The sequence below is a fragment of the Festucalex cinctus genome, chromosome 6, assembly GCF_051991245.1.
Source record: "Festucalex cinctus isolate MCC-2025b chromosome 6, RoL_Fcin_1.0, whole genome shotgun sequence".
Taxonomy (NCBI): domain Eukaryota; kingdom Metazoa; phylum Chordata; class Actinopteri; order Syngnathiformes; family Syngnathidae; genus Festucalex; species Festucalex cinctus.
In genome coordinates this window covers 4,216,938-4,236,703 of record NC_135416.1, presented here as the reverse complement: position 1 = coordinate 4,236,703, position 19,766 = coordinate 4,216,938, and the positions used below count along the sequence as shown (strand labels likewise).

Genomic DNA, 19,766 nt, shown 5'->3' with positions numbered 1-19,766 from the left:
GGGGAACTGTTAGACCTCAACGTACATTTTGGAACACAAAACCAAAATATTTAATGAATGTGAAATGTAAAAACGGAATATATAAATCTGCTCACGCCCACTTCCATACATATAATTTGTCATCATTACCAGGTGTCTGATACTGCTTGGTGGCACAGTTGGTAAAGTCCATTGCCCAGTAAACAAGAGGTTATAATTTATCTCTCAAGTTACTTCTTAAGCATTCCACATGCATTCAAAATCTTAGCATTCAGCTTTCAGCATTCCCACACAATTTCTCCAGAAATTGCACTAAGTCTAGTTGTGTCAAATTTTTACTTTATGTACGGTACTTTGTATAAAGCTAAGATTGCTTTTTAAGTGATCTATAAATAAAGTTGAGTTGAGCTGAGCAAAATTTCATTTTTGTAATTTTCTTTTATACTTAAGGTCCATTGCATAAGAGCGCCGGGATAATACAGTGCAAGAATCATCGGCTCAATGCTAATGTCATTAATTTGGGGCGGGAGAGCAAGCTCAGCGGAGGAAAGACAATGACGCCAAACATTAATTAGCCTGCTATCGTCTGGCTTTCATTGTATCTCTCCAAGCGCCAATTCAATTACTCCATATAACAGCGGGAGGATAACCCGAGCGTGCGTATAAAAAAAGGGAAGAAAAAAGGGATGAGGAAGAATCGAAATGACACGGGTCTTGCTCACTCTTCCCTATCTGGACCTTCTTATCTGCCCTTGTGGCCCTGAGAGCACCACATTTCATCCCTAATGAACAGCCCCATAAAAAGAGGGACTTCGATTTCTCCCCCCCCATGTTCTGTTTTCCTATCTCTCCAACGCCCTCTCTTTTCCGGCTCCCCGGCGAGATATCGCCGTCTATCATTTGTTGTGTTGTGATCTGCAGATTCCCTTCACATTAAGGATCCTATTAGATAAAGAAGCTAAAAAGGTAATTGGATTTCCCCCACCTCACCAGCCCCACTTCAAGTTATCTTCATATCTAGTTCGCCACAAGACCGTGGTAATAACTCACTCCCCGGTACAAAGATTACTCCGTTCCGTCCCGTGGAGTTCCGCGCAACGTGTCAGAGAGACAAGACTCCGTTCAGTGGAGAGGATCTGGGACTACAGTGAATCCCCCGGCCTATATCGCGCTTAATCTTCCGCGTCCCTACTAGATCGCTGGTTTTTAAGTGGTCATTTTTGAAGGGTTTTAGGTTGTAATTTTGCACAAGTGGCAGAATGCTGGATGGGCGGTTTAGTGCTGTCAAAGTTAAAGCGTTAAATTAATTAATCACACTATTAATTTTGACCACAGATTATCCTTTCGCTCAACAGCGGATGGTGACGTTAAAGGTAGCACATGTGTTTGAGCAATAAACATAAAAGTACGTGCAGTAACGTAAAGCATTTAATAAATGTTTGTGTATGACATTATTACTACTATTACTAGTAATAAACAGTTAATTACTATGTCATAATTTATCCTTCAATTTCCTTCATAAGCATTCAGCTATTAGCATTCAGCTTTCAGCATTCCCACGCAATTTCTCCAGAAATTGCACTTAGTCTAGTTATACATTATTGTTGTCTGAACCTTTTTGCACATGAATTACTTTTGAATTAAAACAAATAGTTAATTAAATGCTTGGTGGGTTTATTAGATTAAAATGGATTAAAATCGTAGTCGTCCTGAATGACTGAAAAAAAAATTGAGATTTTATTTTTTGGCTATATCGCCCAGCCCTACTGTACGCTGAAAGTCGTTTCTGGATTGAAAGAGACAAAAACCGATCTCGTCCTATGTGGAAAAAGTCATTATTGCGATTCCGTACAAAAGTTAAGTGCAGCTTATTCACAAATGGCAGTAGAATTTGAGAAGTTTATCGTTTGTCTGGCTAAACAATAACCACCGTAGAAACGCAAGACAAGCGAGACTGAAGGTGAGAAACATTTCCAAACACCTCCACAGATGCAAGAGGGTGGGAGTGCGCTGGGGTTTGGGGGCGGTGGGTGGTGGGGGGGGGGGGGGGGGGGCATGTTTCATTGGCCTGTTATTTTTATTGTGGCAGCGCAAAATGAAAGCGTGGGCTCCATCAGACTGAAACAGAGCTTGCACCCAGGCAAAAATCAATACAGCAATATCAGAGCGGGACTTATCAGGGGCTCTCACTTCTACTCGGGGGTCACCGAGGAGCAAGCCGCATTATGGAGGGAGGGGAGGGATTCAATTGTGAAGAGAGAGTTTTGGGGATGAACAACAGACGCTGTCAATTAAGGAGAAGTTACAGCTTTCTATTACTTGTCATTTTTTTATCCCACCAGTGCATGCGGCTGATAGTGGCGCTTCATTGAAAAACATAACTGACCCCGGTGGACACTGGACCGGACAGTTTTGTACAAGAAACAATGGATATTATTAAGTCTTTGTCTATGATATTGGCTGTATAAAGCATGTATTGCCATGTGTAAGCATAATGTCTAAACTTTTTAATTACTTCTTTAAAAAAAAAAAAAAAAAAAATGCATGTCGGTGTACAAAGGTATTTCCTGGAATGAAGAATGCATCAGCAGGGTGCTCGGAAAGTCACTGCATGTGCGCTGACATTTTTTTAACATGTTTTATTACAATTCAGTGCAGTGCCTGTATTCTCGATTGAAAGATATTCGTCAAAATACATGTTGACAGTGACTTTTCAAACACCGTGTATTTATGGTACATATGCTGTAGATTTACATGATAAGTTAATCGATTAGTTGGCAACAAATTGATGATCAAAGTAATCAACAAATTCTTTCATAATCGAGTAATCATTTAGAGTCATTGACCTACGTAACTCATTTGCTCCCAATAACGTATAAATACGTTTTTTTTAATGTTCTAAGTGTCCCAAAGATGTATTTATACGTTTTTTGCTTTTGTTTTTTTTATGCTAGAGCATACAGAAAGCTTTGTTGCAGCCTCTCAACTGCAAAGAACGGTTGCAGAAATGGTAGTTATCACACAAACGGCCAGCAGGTGGCAGCAGAGCAAAGGAGATCAACCAGGGCCATCTAGAAAAAAAGCTCAATTACTTACAATTTTAAATAGATTTGTGAAAACTGATGAAACTTAGCTGTCTTCTAATGCTAATTGCTGCAAAACGGAAACAGATAGAAACATACTTTTTTTCCCTGATGAAAGAAGATACTTTAATCTTTCTTTTGATACGTTCCATGCTTTTATAGCAATAGAACACAATATTCTGTGGGCCTTGCAAACTCAGTCAAAATCCAGGAAAACAGCCAGGAGCGAACGGGACTGCTTCTGTGAAAATGGTTGGGAGTGAATGAGTCAAACAGCTTTTTGGAAACCTCTAGGTTTTGTTTTGTTTTGTTTTTTTTGCTTTGTGGACTAAAAGTGGACTCCATGTCATTAAGCGCAAATCAGTAAAGTGCCAATAATGGGATGAGAAAAAAGTATAAAACAGGAAAGTGTCTGCCTTGAAAGTTGAATTTCCTGTCATGGGGCAAAATACACCCCCAGCGGGAGTATAATGGGTAGGATCTGCTGCGAGGAGATCTAGAAAGCAGAGGATGGGGATCCAAGAAGGGTGGAGGCCACAAACGAGGGTGCCCGCAGTCCGGGAAACAGTTCCCAGTGAATGGCGACGTTTGTGCTAAGCAGAAGGGGGTGTGTGGCGCGTACGCCACATTAGCACAACGTTTGCTTAGCAACGTGTGCCGAGCATGGTGTCCCCGTTCGCCGCAAGCTTGTTTGAGACGGACCCGACTCGACGGGCAACTTTTGAAGCCGCCGAGTCAGCTCCTGGGAGATGCCGAGTTGTTCTTCTTTTACACGGCTTGTGTTTTCTCGCAGAGCAACAAGATATGAAGTGGTTCTTTCAGTGTGACAGGGCTGACTCCGCCACTGGATACGAGAGTCATGGGTTCCTCTGGTCAACTCTGAATAAGTGTTTGATGGCATTCTACGCCAAGAAAAAAAAATTGCTTTGTCATCAATTTAAAGACAATAAAAGGGAAATAGTGAACATACACCTTGAATTCTGATATGATTTTTAAAACCCATTCACTACCATTGACGACTATCGACAGCAAACATCCTTTTTCTGGCAGTGAATGAATTAACTTTACCATTCTTACGTTGACAATTTCCAGTGCAAGATGAAATTTAAAATTAAAAGAAAAAATTAAAGGGATACTTCAGCCCATTATAGCAATAAAAAGTTAATATTTTGTCTATAATTAAATTGATACTTTCATTATTCTTCACGTACAATTAATACCTTTAAAAACACATTTTGCAACTTGTTGTCGACTTAAAATGACATCACAAGGGCTCAGGTAACCAATCACAGCTCAGCTGTTTTCTAGGTTTGGTCATGTGACATTCACAAGCTGATCAATTTATAATCTTAATGTTTATAATCCATGTTTCTTCATATGCTAACCGTGTTCCTATAACGTGTATAAAGATGACTCTCCATGTATATATAAACAAAAACAAAAAAAAGGACCTCCACGCATCTACCATGTATTTTCCTTTAAAAATCATGTCTCTCCATGTATTTTGCAACATCTTACCTCGAATTCCGCATGTTTGTGGATGTCTTCAGCCCTCTGCCGGCTGAGGATGAACTCGGCCTCGTTTGCCACGCGGACCAGGTGGTCTTTCATGGTGTGACTCAGCAGCCTGGAGGAAGAAGAAGAAGAAGATTTGCATACTTCGAATATCATCACTCTGTCCGCTCGCTGGAAGTAGACAACTGGACCAAATCGTGCTAACAGCCATAAAACGATGTGTAAAATAAGCGTACAAAATGGGCAGAAAATCTCATTTGCACGTGAGAGTTGAGAACATCCCGTGGTGCAGGTGCTAATTGATTTGTTAATGATACGCATCTGACAGGAGGGGCAGAGAGTATCCGGCCCGATCGGCGCTTATCTATACTAATCAAACGCGCATGTTGTGGACGAGGGGGGGGGGGGACCTCGCTGCACGGCCCCAAAAGGTCAGCGGTGTGCAAAGTGGAACAATAACAGACGAAGGGCCAGAGAGGAGGGACTGCATGGGGGTTGAAGGGGGGGGGCGTCGGCGGTCTGACTGTAACCCAAGACTGCTGTTTCAGCGCAGGGCAGCAGGGGAGCGGAGGCGCTGGGGCCCTCGGCAGCCTCTCTGGCCCTGACCCCGCTATCAATAACCACTGAGATCCGCACGCAACACATTTCGACTCTCAAATTCATAAATGTTCTCCGTGAGGAAATCAACTTTTTGAACGGTGTTTATGGTAACATCAACACTACAGTAGATTTGAGCCATTCGAAGTGATGACCTCAGTTCAGCAAGCATTAAGAATTTACGGTGTTTTTGATTTTATTTGCAACAATAAGGGGTAAGCTCAACACAATGTTGAGAAGAATTATCAGACAGCCGAAAATAAATCAATTAAAAACGGTTTTAACTTCAGTGTAGGACTGGGCAATATATCGGAAAAATATTGATATTGCAAACATGCGATAAGTTTCATATGGAATTGTATGCTTTTATTTGAATTTGACCAGTCAGAGGCAAAATTAAATGTGCATCACCATGAACAATATCTAGGGTAATTACAAATAATTAACTAACAATACATTGAGATAGCTTATTTTTCCACATGGAAATCTTTTTTTATTTTTTTTCATTAGGTAATAAAAATGTAATTTCTTTAGGTACATTTTAAATGTCGCAAAACAAAATCAATAATATATCACATGTTTTTCCAATATGTCGAGCGAGCTACTTATTTAAATTTTCAGTTGATGCTGGTGACTCTGGCAACCCTCTGTACCTTCTGTTTTTGATCATTTAAACCAACATAGGTGAAAATGTAACTTTTCACATATTTTGAAATTTGTAAACCATTATTTACTGTAGAAAATAATAGGGAGTACTTTTTTAAGATTGTATCAAAATTTTTAAGACATGTTAACCAATAAGCGGTCAAGAAAATAAATGGATGGATGGATGGATGGATGGATGGATGGACGGACGGAAACAACCTTGGGAGGTCCCTGAACTTTCAGTTTGAATTTTAAAACAAAGACGTCTATCCATTTTCTTTTCTTACACCAATATTTTCCCTTTTAGTGAAAATGAATATCGAGTCCAAATATTATTTATTGGCCTCGTTGACCTACTAATATGGCGCGTCTTCATCATTTATTTGCACGAGTATATTATACTGCTCCCTGGTGGCCAGCGCAGGTACAACAGAAGGAGCAACACAATGAATTGACTTGAAATCGTGATGCACAAAGTTTTCAATTCTTTATATTATTTTTAATGATCATACAGTGCAATTTTCCTTATATAAAAAAATAATAATTTTTAGGAGGCTAGAAAGTGAGCCTTGAATTTTATCTCCATACATTGTGTAACAAATGTTCATATAAGAGCAACATTTTGACCCTGGATGATATTTCTGTTTATGTTTCTTACCTGCCTTCGTTGACCAGCTCGATAAAGGCCAGACCAGCGTTTTTCTGGATGGAGTTCTGCCATTCCTACACGCACAGGGGGGGGGGGGGGGGACTAAAGGTTACACATTATTCATTTGGATGGTATAAACATAAAATATGTATGCCACAATCATCCACTGATTAGAAGTTGAAACATTTGAGGACATGGTAACATGCTACAGCAGTCATTATGGAAGTGGGGGACTGCTTTGGTCAGCACAGGCGTGAGAATTAATATCCAGGAGTGAAAGAGCCAAGCTCAAAGTGCATTTATCATTCAAAAATATACAAATTTCCTCCTCTCGTTGACCGGCGTTTTGCTTTGGAGGTGTCAGTCCAAACAAGCCGACCGCAAGAGACTCGCCATCGAGGGACGACGAGATGAGGGAGGGAGGGGTCGACACGACTCTCATGTTCTCTTCCGACGTTTCAACACCTTTCGACGCGAGCGTCAAAAGAATAATAAAGCAACAAGGTTACGGGGGCCTGTCTGAACTTCGCCTGCCTGCCATTTTTTTTTTCTCCCCTCCCCTTTTCCCTCACTTCCTCTCCCGGGAGTTGAAGAAGTATGCATGAAAAACCTCATGTGAAAGAGTTAACGACTAAACTACTCTTGAAGAAAAACACGACATGCCCCTCGAAGCAGCTACAGTACATATTCCACATCACTTAATACAAATGAGCCATGTTTTGACAGCACATTTTATTGGACCCTTAAGGTCATTCTGTTAACTGTATAGACTCGGTTCTAAAGTTCAGCTCAGTTTTTCAACTCCCGCCCAATGAAAACAGGACTTCAGAAAATTTTTTTGTTTTGTTTTGTTTCTACATCACACGCAAGACGTTTTGCCAACCTCTGACGTTGTGGAATTGACTTAATACAATTTAGTATTACCCGTCCGTCGAAGTGTAACAAAATCCTAATTTGCTAATGATTGGACACAATTTATATAAAACAAGTTGGTCTTTGAAGGGCAGTGGTCCGCAACAAGTTACTAGGAGTTCAGTGGTAAATAATAATAATAATAATAATAATAATAATAATAATACTCTGAAAAACAGAAGTTGGTGCTCTGTTTTTTGGAATTTTTTTTTCCAGTTTTTTGGAATTTTTTATTTTTTCTGTTCTTCTGAGTAATTACCCATCGTCCCCCCACCCCCACCCCCGCCCCCTCCACCATGTTTGTCTGAGTAATTTTTTCCCTGTTTTTCAAAACAAAAACAAAATTTCCCTGTTTTTCGGAATATTTTTTTTTTATAAAAGAAAAAATATTCAGTAAAACAGAAAAATAAAATCGGAAAAAAACAACAACAAAAATTACTCAAAAAAACAAATCTCCCCAAAAAAATTGTCAGAAAAACAGGTTTTTTTGGTTTTTTTTTTTGTTTTTTAAGGGAATGCAATATCAAGAGATTTTTTTTTTTTTTTTTTTTTAATGAAGATATGCAGTGTGGACATTTTCCAAATAAATTGGAAATTGAAAAATAGTCTCACATTTACTGTTGACTAATGAAATTCCCTATAGCTGATCAAGGATATTTCATCACTTGAGGAAATGTGGTTTAGCACATGAAAGATTGGCGGTGGAAAAAAAAAAAAGTATTCCAGCATCAACTTATTTCCTTTTCAAACTCTGCTGTCATCATGTCGCGAGCTGATAGAGGAAACCGCGTGTTTATGCGGACTGAGCGACCCTTCGGTAAACTTAGGAAGTCCGCAGGGGACGCGGATATCAGCGCGACGGGGGCGGAAGGAAGGATCAATTTACGAGAATTCCTCATATAAACCCTCCACGCCTCTCATATATATACGTGATGATTTTTGAAGGAACGTATAACGAGCCAAAGCCATCGGAGCCAATCAATCCGGGCGGGAAGCGGCCTGCGCACCGTCACTCGTGCACGCAACAACACCACACTTAACCTCAAACTCATAACTGCTTTTTGTCCTGAAGGGTCCTATTGGCATTGACCGCGTTTACCGTACGCTCCAAACAACCGGGGCGCAACGGGGGAATAGGAGCCCACACTTGGGAGGCTGGCACTTGGCCCTTTTCTGCGGCTCAGCAAGAAAAGAAGCCTTGAGGGCCTCCAAGTAGAAGTTGAAGGACATTAAACATGAGTTTGCCTGTGGCCGTGGGGATATTCCAGACCAAACCGGGCCGGGCCAGGCTCGCTTTCTCTCTCTCTCTCTTTCTCTCCCTCCGCAAGCCGGATTTCAAATAAACACCACAGGAAGTCGGGCCATAAATAGAGTCTCTGGAGGAGCAAACGTTACATTTCCTTATGCGATTTCTTGTAAATACTCGCCAGTTTTGGTCCGAAAGTAAGCCAGGCGCTAGACCACGCCAAGTGATGTAATAACGTCAGCGGAATATGGCGATGGATGATGTACAAGCGCACGCGTCTACACTAAACAACATGCCTGCTTTAATAAAAAACACCCGAGGTCAATCAAAAGCGCCGCCAAAACAGAGCAGGCGTCCTCAATTAAAAGTTAAACAAGGTCCAGTTCAGGAAAATGTATTAAAAGTCGATCATAATGTTTAACATGCTTTCGAATGTAGACATACTTTGGAGAAGTTGTTCTCAATTTCCAAGCCAAAATGTGCTTGAGAGCTGACAAATGTGATTTCATGTTTTCATATAATATTTTAGATTTGTTTTAATTTCATACTATAAATTGAGATTCGCCATGAATGTTTTATTTAACTGTATGTGTTAAATAAAAAGTGTTAACCCCACAAATGTTGGTTGGAGCTTCAAGGATCATTGTGCAGTTTGTCACTTTTTTACTCACAACTGCCACCTCTGGGCCAAAACTTAACTGCACCATCCATGTTAGGATAGTTTATTGTGCGTGTGCGAGTACGTGCACGATCTTAAAGCGATACTTCAATTATTTAGCCCATTATAGCAAAAAAAAAAATTTTGTCTATGATACTTTCATTATTTTTCACGTACAATTAGTACCTTTAAAACTATATTTTGCAACTTGCTGTCGACTGAAAATGACATCACAGGGGCTCAGGTAACCAATCACAGCTCACCTGTTTTCTAGGTTTGGTTATGTGACATTCACAAGCTGATGTGTTTTTAAAGGTACTAATTGTACATGAAAAATAATGAGAAAAAAAAAAAAAAACTCAAAATGAAATAAAAACTAAAATAAAACATTCCAAAACTATAATAACCCTATTACAATATTACAAATAAATTTGTTTATATACTGTCGCATTTTTCTAAATATGCAAAAGCATAAATACATTATTTATACAATTTTTAGGACTAAACACTATTCCTATTCATATATGTGGCCCTTGCGTCGTCCTGATTTTCTGTATGTGGCCCTCAAATGAAAAGTTTGGACACCCCTGGTCTAAGTGCATCGCTGCCTGGTCAATGGGTTGTGGAATCAAAAACACTAACTATGGCCAGCAGATGGAAGCATTGTACCTCTTTTCAATGGGCTGTCGGTGTATGAAATTACAATGAAACATGACAAAATCTGATGAAATTTTCAAGGATGACGTGAATGATCAAAGCCTTTGTCATATCATAGATTTTTTTGATAATGTCCGGCAGTAAAAGAGTTAATTGCGACTAAAAAATGTATAGTGTTCCCTAATGTAATTATTTTTAGTCATCTAATATAGTATGAACATTAGTATTAGTAACAGTACTGACAATTTTAAAAAATGAATTGTGTGTTGAAATATTTTTTTTTTTACCCTGGAGATTAAAGAAAACACATTTTCAAAAAAAACGTATCCATGTACTTGTGGGGACATCAGGACTAAAAGAGCAGCATATCTGATCCAACCGCCCAACACCTGAAAGCAAGCAAGCAAGCAGAATAAAGCACAACAAAGCGTCCAGCCAATAGCCCGTCGTCCATTCTCGGTCGGAAATGAGCTTTGACGAACGCCATCGGCATTTGGTGGACACAAGACTAATGGCGTCATTACTGGCTACGAGGTGGCTACTCTTCTGGAATTAAAAAAAAAAAAAAAAAAAGCGATGACCCCGATCTGAGGAGAGAGCTTGCTGATGGAATATTGGATTTTTGGCTGTCCAGCGGTGTCGCAGCTTTTATGGCCGTAATAGGGGAGGGGGCTTTGGCTGGGGGAGTGTGACCACGAGCGCCCCTGATGAGAGGATACAAGCAGCCATTTGTGAACTCTCACCTTTAACCCGACCTGCCGACAGATGATAGGGTCGAGAGCGTGGGCTGCCCCCTTGATCCTGATTGGAAGCTGGAGGGAAATTCGAGCGACGTCCCGCCACGGCTCAAAGGGGGACGACGCTAGCTGGAAAAACTGAATGGGGCTCGGCTTGTTGTGTGTTCCACGGCCACGACGTTGAGACTAAGCACACATGCCATGCGCTTCCGTCATTACAGCTGATTATCCATAATCAACATCCAAATATACCACCACTGGTAACTACGAGTGAGAAAAAACAGACGTCCAGAGCGAGCTTTCAAAATCAGGCTTGAAAAAAAAAAAATGAAAAGAAAAACAGGGAAAAAAAAAATAATCACGTCTCCGCTGTTCCAAAACAACAAATAAGTCACTCGCGCTGTTCAGTGGCATCGCTCATAATCGCAAGTGTTTATGTATTTGTAAGGTGACAGGTGAGTCTAATCTTGATTACATGACATTTCAAATCATATAATCTACATTGCAAGGAAGCACAGTATACATTTATGGTAGAAATCAATATATAACAACATCAGTCCCTTTGCCTCAATCCATCACAAAACGCAAAAGAAAACTTGCATTACAACGACGCCAAATCAAAATATACAGACTGTGTCAAAAATAGGTATACATTTTAATTTATTTATTTAAGGAAGGAAGGAAGGAAGGAACCTCATCTCATTTTTATTTAGTCCATTTTTAATTCAATATAAATCTAGTATTTTAGTCTCCATCTAATTTTAGTCAACAAAAACTGTCACCATTTTAGTCGAGTTTTAGTCAGAACAACCATTTTTTCCCCTGTATATTTTTTTTGTCAACAGATTATAATGAACCATTTCGGGTCTAAAACTATTTCACGCAAAATTTTCTCACCATTTTGATGAAAAACAACTTGACACAAAATTAAAGTGACTCCTACGGCTCCACGCTACAAGCTAGCAAGGTAACCAGCATTAGTTAGCAGTTGCATTAACATTACTGTTGGAATGTTATAGCCATTTGATTAATGTTAAGTTATATCTTTAATTTACTCTTTTTTTTTTTCTTTTTTTTTTTTTTTTTAAATAACCTTTCACCGTGAATCCACCTTCTGTCTGTCCCGTGTTTGTGCTGTGTCACATGACAGTGTCACAGTCGTGACAGATTAGCAGAGACAAGATTTTACAAAATTATACAATTTTGTCTCGTTTTTGTTCATGAACTAAAATGTCCATAGATTTTAGTCCAGTTTTTCTTAAGTGGAGTACATTTTCATCTCGTCTTCATTAGTCGACGAAAGTGGATACTGATTTGGTCCCATTTATTGTTTATTAACTCATTTGCTCCCAATAATGTGTAAATACGTTGTTGTTTTTTATGTTTTAAGTGTCCCAAAGACGTATTTATATGTTTTTTTTGTTTTGTTTTGTTTTTATGCTAGAGCATACATAAGGCTTTGATGCAGCCTCTCAACTGCAAAGAACGGTTGCAGAAATGGTAGTTATTACACAAACGGCCAGCAGGTGGCAGCAGAGCTTACGAACACAAACCAAACTGTAATCTTCTAATACGATACGTAGCAAACCTTATGTTCTAATATTACTGATATGTGAAGCAATGATGAACTGACTACCTATTTGTGACGTAAATCTTAAATGACGTTTATTCGCATAAAATTGCCTCAAAAATACGGAATTTCGCATATTTCATACCTTTGCTTTCTGGAAGCAAATATAAAAATGTCATTTTGACCTAATGATGATAAAACACAAGATTAGGTTGAAGTTCACAGACATTTGAAGTGGTTAACATTGATGTTCGCTATGTATGAAACCTAAACTGTAAATGTCCCAATAAAGCGGTGACGAAAGGTGCGAGGCAGAGTTCAAGGGTGAAACATTTACTTCAGGGTAATTGTTTCCTCGTGTTTGGTCTAAAACCTGCTCAAAGGAACGGATCCAATGCCCGCTAAAAGACGAAATAGCCGCCGAGGGTGCGACAACTTTTGAGGCCCCGGACCAGGGGAATGACAAGAGTGAACACCCCTTTTTGAACAATCAATCACGTCCGAGACGTTAACGAGCCTTTGCGCCCGATCTTATTTGAAGGCTCCCGAACACGTTTTTTATCAGCGGGGTGGCCAGCCGAGCAGCGGGGGAGGAACATAAGAAAAGATTCCAAGGTCTTCAGTGCAGATGACCCGCCAGGTAAGAAAACATCACTTTGAACGGGGGCCCGACGGAGGAGAGTCACTCAACTGAAGCACAATTGCACACCACGCTCGCTGGAACAACAACGTGGATCTAAATTAAATGTTTTAAAAGGAGACTTTTTCTGTTCAAAACAGTTTGCAGGTGTTTTAATATCTGTGACTAGCTTTCATGAAAATACCCTTAGGATCAAGAATGATAGTACACTTTACATCTCTATTTTTTGGCTCTTAATTCCTTGTCCTGCTTCAAGGAGCTACACCATAGTCATCTCTCATAGGCAGAACAAGGATAACGTAAAATATGCTTCCAAAGTGTAGCTGCTAGCGAAGGCAATACTTTTAAATATGGCATCACATCTACAAGGACACCATCCATCACTATGATAAATTCTGCGTAACATTATTTCAATAAAACATTGTCTTGAAAAGAATGTTAGCGGTTTGAGAGTTAGCGGTTATTGACTTGCTACCGAAGCAGATCACTAGCTAGCTAGCTAACTAGCATGGAATACAGTGCTTCACATATGCTTTGACGTATCTTCACACATTTTCTGAGAAATAAATTGTTGTAAAAGATTTTGATTTTATTTACAAATATTCAACTGCTTATTACTTGTATTTTTCCATGACCACTCAATGGAGCTACGATGTTGCGTCAAGGCTAGCATAAAGTCAGATGGCCCATTCAGCTGAAGAAAAAGCATTGATTGTGTTTGCCCTCATGGAGGCAACATTTCAGAAGACGATACCACCACGCTGGCAACTTGCCTGAACATTTGAGTACATTCGTAGTGCTGCTTAACAAAAGCTAACACTGATAATGCTGTTAGCTAAGGCTAATTATCAAAGCCAAAAGCTAAGTAGTGATAGCATTTTTATGTGCTTTATTTCAGATGTAGCTTGAAATCCACAGATCTTTGACTAGTCTAGTTTCAAAATTACATCGTCACAATACGAAAAATTTCAGTATAGCTCGTCAGTTAGGTGAATTGCGCAAAACTATCTTGTGGCATCTACAGGCAATTACAAACATTTGTTTGTTTACAGTTTTCACAGATTGATTTAGCGCGGGGAAATAGCATGGAAACACTGTCCGAAAAAAAAAAAAAACGACTCATGATGTACATTATTCACAAGCTATTTTGAAAAGTTCTCTTTTTGATAATGTGTCTACCCCCTTTAAGGGTTCTCTCATCTGATTCTCAATTCACCTTCCTGTCAGGAAGCCGCCCTCCTGACCCGGCCCTCCTCCCCGCCGCCTGCATAGTTGGCAGAATTAAGTGCCAGTTGGTGTTAGCGTGTTTTCTCTGCATCTCGCAGGAGAAGTGCCTTTCCACGACGTGACCCCGTGAAGTGGAGAACGACAGCGGGGGGGACGCTGCGCCGCGTGGCACGACCGTAAAGGGGTACTGGGTTTGGGGAGGAGGGAAGAATAACACTTTTGACTCGTACTGGTCTTGAACTTTTTGCTCGGCCGTTTTACGGCACAGCATGGTGCGCCTTCTGACAGGCAGGGGGAAAATGATGAGCCAAAAAAAAAAAAAAAAAAAAAAAGTATTTTTGTCCCCGGATTCACCGCATTCCTCGCCACTTCTCTCACCTCTCCGCCGGGCTCCCCGAGCGGTCGGCGCAACGTGGTCTGCGACTGATCCATCAAAGGCCCGCTTGAAGAAAATATGACCGCTGAACTTGATTTATTGCTATTTTGAGGCCGCGTTTCACTTGAAAAACAACTTAAACTTGCAATTGAGAAACCATCCAAAAAATGTTTTTGCAATATTCATCCTGGTCCTTTTTTTTTTTTTTTTTTTTTTTTTTTTTTTTACCTCCGCCAGGGTACGCAAGGTTTCCTTTGTCGTTATGCAAAATTAATCATTGCCATTTAGCTTAGCTCCTCCGTGAATCGTAATGACTCCAAATAAAAATTGCCCAACCTTGTCAGAGGTTTGCACTCAAGTAGCCCTCTCTCAGTTCAGATATGGACTGCTACATTAGTTTGTAGTGAACAAAGAAATTCGAATTGAGCGTTTTGTTGGTGCTTTTTGACAAGAACCGAGTAAAGCTATAGACTGCTACATTAGCAATTTGTGGAGAAAAGAACTCGGGTTTAGCATTTGTAAAGAAGTCGAGCTAGCCAACGGTACGGATTGTGCAGTCCTATTCTTTAACGGCGGAGTTGTGAACTTCTCTCTGGCTGCGAACCCAGAGGTCAACGGGTGAAAGGGTCAGGAGGAGCCAAGTGTTTGGGGAAGTCAATGTCTGTCTCCCCACACGCTGACAAGAGACGTGCCCATCTGTTAAACAGGTTAACTTTGACTGGAGCCACTGGGAACAAATGATAATGTGCCCTAAGTGGATTACTGGGGGATTATGTGAACCAGTGGTCACCGCTAATTGTTAGTTATTTATAGATATTTTGATCCTTTTTAGACAACCAAAGGGAAATGGATGTAAAATAACACAATGCATTCTACTAAGTGTAGTCAATGCAAGTAAGTCAAGTCTTACTTGCTGCTGTAGCTATGGAGAGGTTTGTGGGCACTTAGTTGTGTTTGAATTATATTCCAAGTACATTATTATTTTTTTGAATTTATTATATTATGGTACAATATTTTACATAGTGTTTATTATTTGTATTTTATTTTAATTCATGTCATATCCTATATCAGTGATGGGCAAGCTCTAAAATTTGTTTAAAAAAAAAAAAGGTTTTATCACTACAGTGGGGCCTATTCTGATTTATGTATTATATATATGTTGTTTTAGTTTGGCAACCCCCATTTTTTGTAGGAAATGCACATTGTAGGCGTATCAGCGTTATTTGAAGAATTTTTGGGGATGTACAAAAAAAAAAAGAACCGACAATGCATTTCAATTGTCGTCAATTATACACGGATTTTAGCTATTCGGCAGGTGTCTACTGTATAGTTTTATGTTGTAATATCATCATTCACCATGACAGGCAGACGTGTCTTAGTTGCACTTGCGTCGGGTCTTATACAGCCGTATTTCGTACGCTGCAACGTGAGTAGGGCTTTTTTTCTTTTCTTGACAAATTTGGATATAATATGTTCCATTATCTTTTTATTGTATTGTCTTTTATTTAAGAATCGGTAAATTACCATTTTCACTTTCATTTGTATTTTGCTACAATATCAATGATAATATTCTTTACGTCATCTATTATATATTACATTATATTTTTTAGTTGATTGTGAACCAAGCAAAATGCTTTTTTAGGTGGGAATAATTTTCTCCTCGTCGTCGTGTTTATTTCATTTTTGTAGCATTTGTCAAGTATTGTCAATGAACAAGTCAAATGTGACTAAGTTTTTGATGAATCATACAAAACCCACACAACTAACAAGTACTCAAAGGGTGGACACGGCGCAATCTGGCCCTCCGCTACATTGCCTTGCCTATTACTTCCTTCCTTCCCACTCATGTTCACGATTCATTTCTGATAAATGGCTGAAGGATGGATGGGCTGACAAGAGGGCCGGACAATAATGGCTGATCTACAGGACACAAATGCAGCTACTGGGGAGATTTATGGCCTTCTGCGCGCACACACTTGACCAGTCCGGTAACCGATGAGATGATTTCTCATATCAACGCCGGACTGAAGCGGGACGAACGCTTCCCCTCTTACGTGGGACATTATTTATTTAACTCGAAGGTTTAAAGAAATTGAGCCGTTAAACAGTGAGATGGGAGTAAATGTGGAAAAGATTGGGAGAAAGTCAAACTGTCCAGGTAAGTAAGTTATACTTCAAATAACAATCTCTGACACCCTTGGCATCACCAGTAAATGTAAACGACATTTTATTTCACTTTGTAATTTTGTTGTTTGAAGAAAAAGTACATTTTGGTTCGAATATTACAGTATCACATGATCTGACCAAAATTAATAAGTGCACCTTTGATTTATTGAAAGGAAACTTGAGCACTCCTGTATCAGACAGTTTCACAACTAGAGTAAGTGCAATTCCTGGAGAAATTGCGTGGGAATGCTGAAAGCTGAATGCTAAAAGCTGAATGCTAAGACTTGAATGAATGTGAAATGCTTATGAAGTAAATTCATATATTATGAAATTATGACCTCCTGGTTACTGGACAATGTACTTTACCAACTGTGCCACCGAGCAGTATCAGTCACCTGGTAATGAAAAGTTATATGTATGGAAGTGGACGTGGAAAGTGTACTTAGAAAAAGTTCAATGTCTGTCCCATTGAAAATGAATGGGGAAAACATTAAATTGTGCAGATATTGTAAGTAATGTGGAGTCAGATGATATATACCCCGGGAGGCGTCAGTTTTTGAAGCTAGTTGAAATTTGAACAGTGTAAATTGGAAATATTATGTGACAGTTGTTACACGGCAAAAAAGTGTGGAGAATAAAAATCGCAGTAACATATGTGGGAATGCTTCAGCATTCCCACAATTAAAAATGTCCTCATTGTGTGCTGGAAGAACATGACAATCTAGTTTGACATGCCAAATTTTGCAGAAAAGTTCTTGCGGGGAAAATACACATCTGGTAGTCTGCAATGGAATGCCTCACAAGTTGACCCACAAAATATCCCGAGAAGCAAGTTTTCCAATTTGGTCTGAATGCCGAACAGCAAAAATGCGGTGCATTCACTGCAGTCGACATGCTACTTCTTTGGAACTACTGTACAGTAAGGAGCCATTCATCTTCAGTTTGTATATGCAGCAGTCCGTCGTAATCAATATCAAGATGCCACCCAAACAGTTCATGTCTGCTCAAAATGGGCCTTTAATTGGAAGGCCTGTTGTCGCTGCTTAGAAAAGAAGCGGCCATCAAAGAGCGGTTTACCATCGCCTCCTCAATAGTGCGACGATGCGGCGGGCCCATGCGACTCTCTCGGGGGTCCCTGATTAAAAGCTGCTCTGGAGTCCCTTGCCTCCTGACCCTTCACCCTGGCCCCACTCCATCTCGACGCACGGGAAATTAATTAAAATTTCACACAGAAAGAGTGAGATTGTATCAACGATGAGGTGGGCTTGGAAATCAATCAAAAACATCCCCCCCACCCCACCACCACCACCACTATCCCAAATCCACTCAAGATGGCCGCTTGTGCGCTTCCTGTGCGAGGAATGGGCACTTCCTGCGCTGGGAGGGACGTGAGGGAGGGGCCGGCTAAATGACATCATCAATCACACGCAGGAGAACAAACACACGCAAATGATTACATGCAGTAATTTAGCCCAGAGGAAAGTCTGTCCCTGCGTTTCCCTTTTTTCTTGCTCACAATAAAATTACATTTGCATTAGCTGTGAAAGAATTTGGCCCAGATGATTTATGGAAGCAATCAACACTGCGCTAGCCAATCCCAGTGGTTCCCTGAAAAAAAAAAAAAAAAAATAGTGTGTGCGTGTGTGTGTGTAGATTAGGTGGGGATGGCTTGGCTGAAAAGGAGCATAGCCAGACTCGGGGACCAAAGTGGGGGTTGTGAGGGGGTGAAGCAGTCGGGTCTGGCTGGAACAATCACACAGATTCCGCCTTTGATTAGATTACCATTAAACAACATTCTGACAGATATGACAAATAGCAGCATTAGAAGCTGTCATTCTCTCCTCTATCGCGCCGTACTCTCCGCCGTTGTACGCGGCCGACGACGCGGGGAAGGGGTTAAAAAGAGCGAGACGGCGTAAAGCCAGCTGGCAGGTACCATTTATTTGGCGAATTAAAGCTGATAAAATAAGAAAAGGAAAGTGTGCTGATGCGTCATTAATCAGATGTGGTTTTTGGATTACTGCGCAGTAAATCGAGAAAAACAAACCGTTATTATCAGCCGTCCTTGTGGCTTGAAAATAAATACGCTGCATTTCCTAAAATAAATAAATCTAAGCCTCAGTCGTTGTACGCAATTGATCCCGAATTTTTACGCAAGTTGGAACACTAAGATAAGCTACTATAAGTCATAATTAAAAACCTGGTTGTCTCTTCTCATGCTGCGTGACGGCAAATTCTTAAATACTTCATTGGGGTGCACCGTTCGGAACCTCGAAAAGTGCAACCTTCATAAACTGGTGACCCCCCCCCTGCGGGTCGAATACACATCAATGATCTGCTGGGTACACTGAAAAAACACAAACACCACCCTCAAATACATCCATAACAAAATAACTAATTATTAGAGTTCGGAGACACCATCGTTGAGTGCTGCTAACAAAAACAGCAGCACCTTACACATAATCCAGTAACCACATAGTATTCTTAAATGAGTGTAAGATTTTGAAACCTCCTTTAAATAGGTCCCTCCCTTTCTCAGTAGATGTTAACCATTTCAGTTAATTGACTAATAAGTTAATTGTTTGAATGTCCTATTTTAACTGTTTTGCAAGCCAAAAAAAACCCTCAAACTCACATAAGGAAAAAAAAATGGCGGTAACGCTAATATGTATGCACAGATTTGACCTCTGCCGCTAACTAAAAAAGCAGCACCAAAGCATGTAAACAACATCTCAGTGTGTCTGATCACTTTTAGGGAGGAAAAAAAAACAAAAACAACTGTAATAAACTGTGGACCTATTTGACGTCTGCTGCTAACCAATACAGCAGCAAGTGTGAAATTTGACCTCTTTTGCTAACTAAAAACAGCACACAAGCACGTAAGCAATATTTCAAAGAGTGTCTTTGCACAAGATCACTTTTAGAGGGGAAAAAGAAGTAGAATGGTAATAAATTGCGTAGTCTACTTGACATATGTTGCTAACCAAAACAGCAGCAAGCGTGAAATATTGCCAGATATAAAGTACATAAAGTACATGTGAAGACTACCGTAACGGGTCCACAATGTTGTGTTCGTCCATGTTTATGTTCTCCACTATATATTTTTTAA

The 19,766-nt window shown here is 40.0% G+C and overlaps 1 protein-coding gene across 9 annotated transcripts in view; it reads right to left on the bottom strand.

Moving 5' to 3' along the window:
- The window catches only part of lrba (LPS-responsive vesicle trafficking, beach and anchor containing), a 200,085-nt gene that overhangs the window by 122,217 nt on the left and 58,102 nt on the right, over window positions 1-19,766 (bottom strand). For all 9 annotated transcript variants that reach the window (XM_077523686.1, XM_077523683.1, XM_077523684.1 and 6 more), the window contains exons 34-35: window positions 6,478-6,542; window positions 4,581-4,689 (exon numbers count right to left, since the gene is read on the bottom strand). In XM_077523686.1, the coding sequence (XP_077379812.1) occupies window positions 4,581-4,689; window positions 6,478-6,542 (174 nt within the window). The remainder of the gene's footprint in view (window positions 1-4,580; window positions 4,690-6,477; window positions 6,543-19,766) is intronic.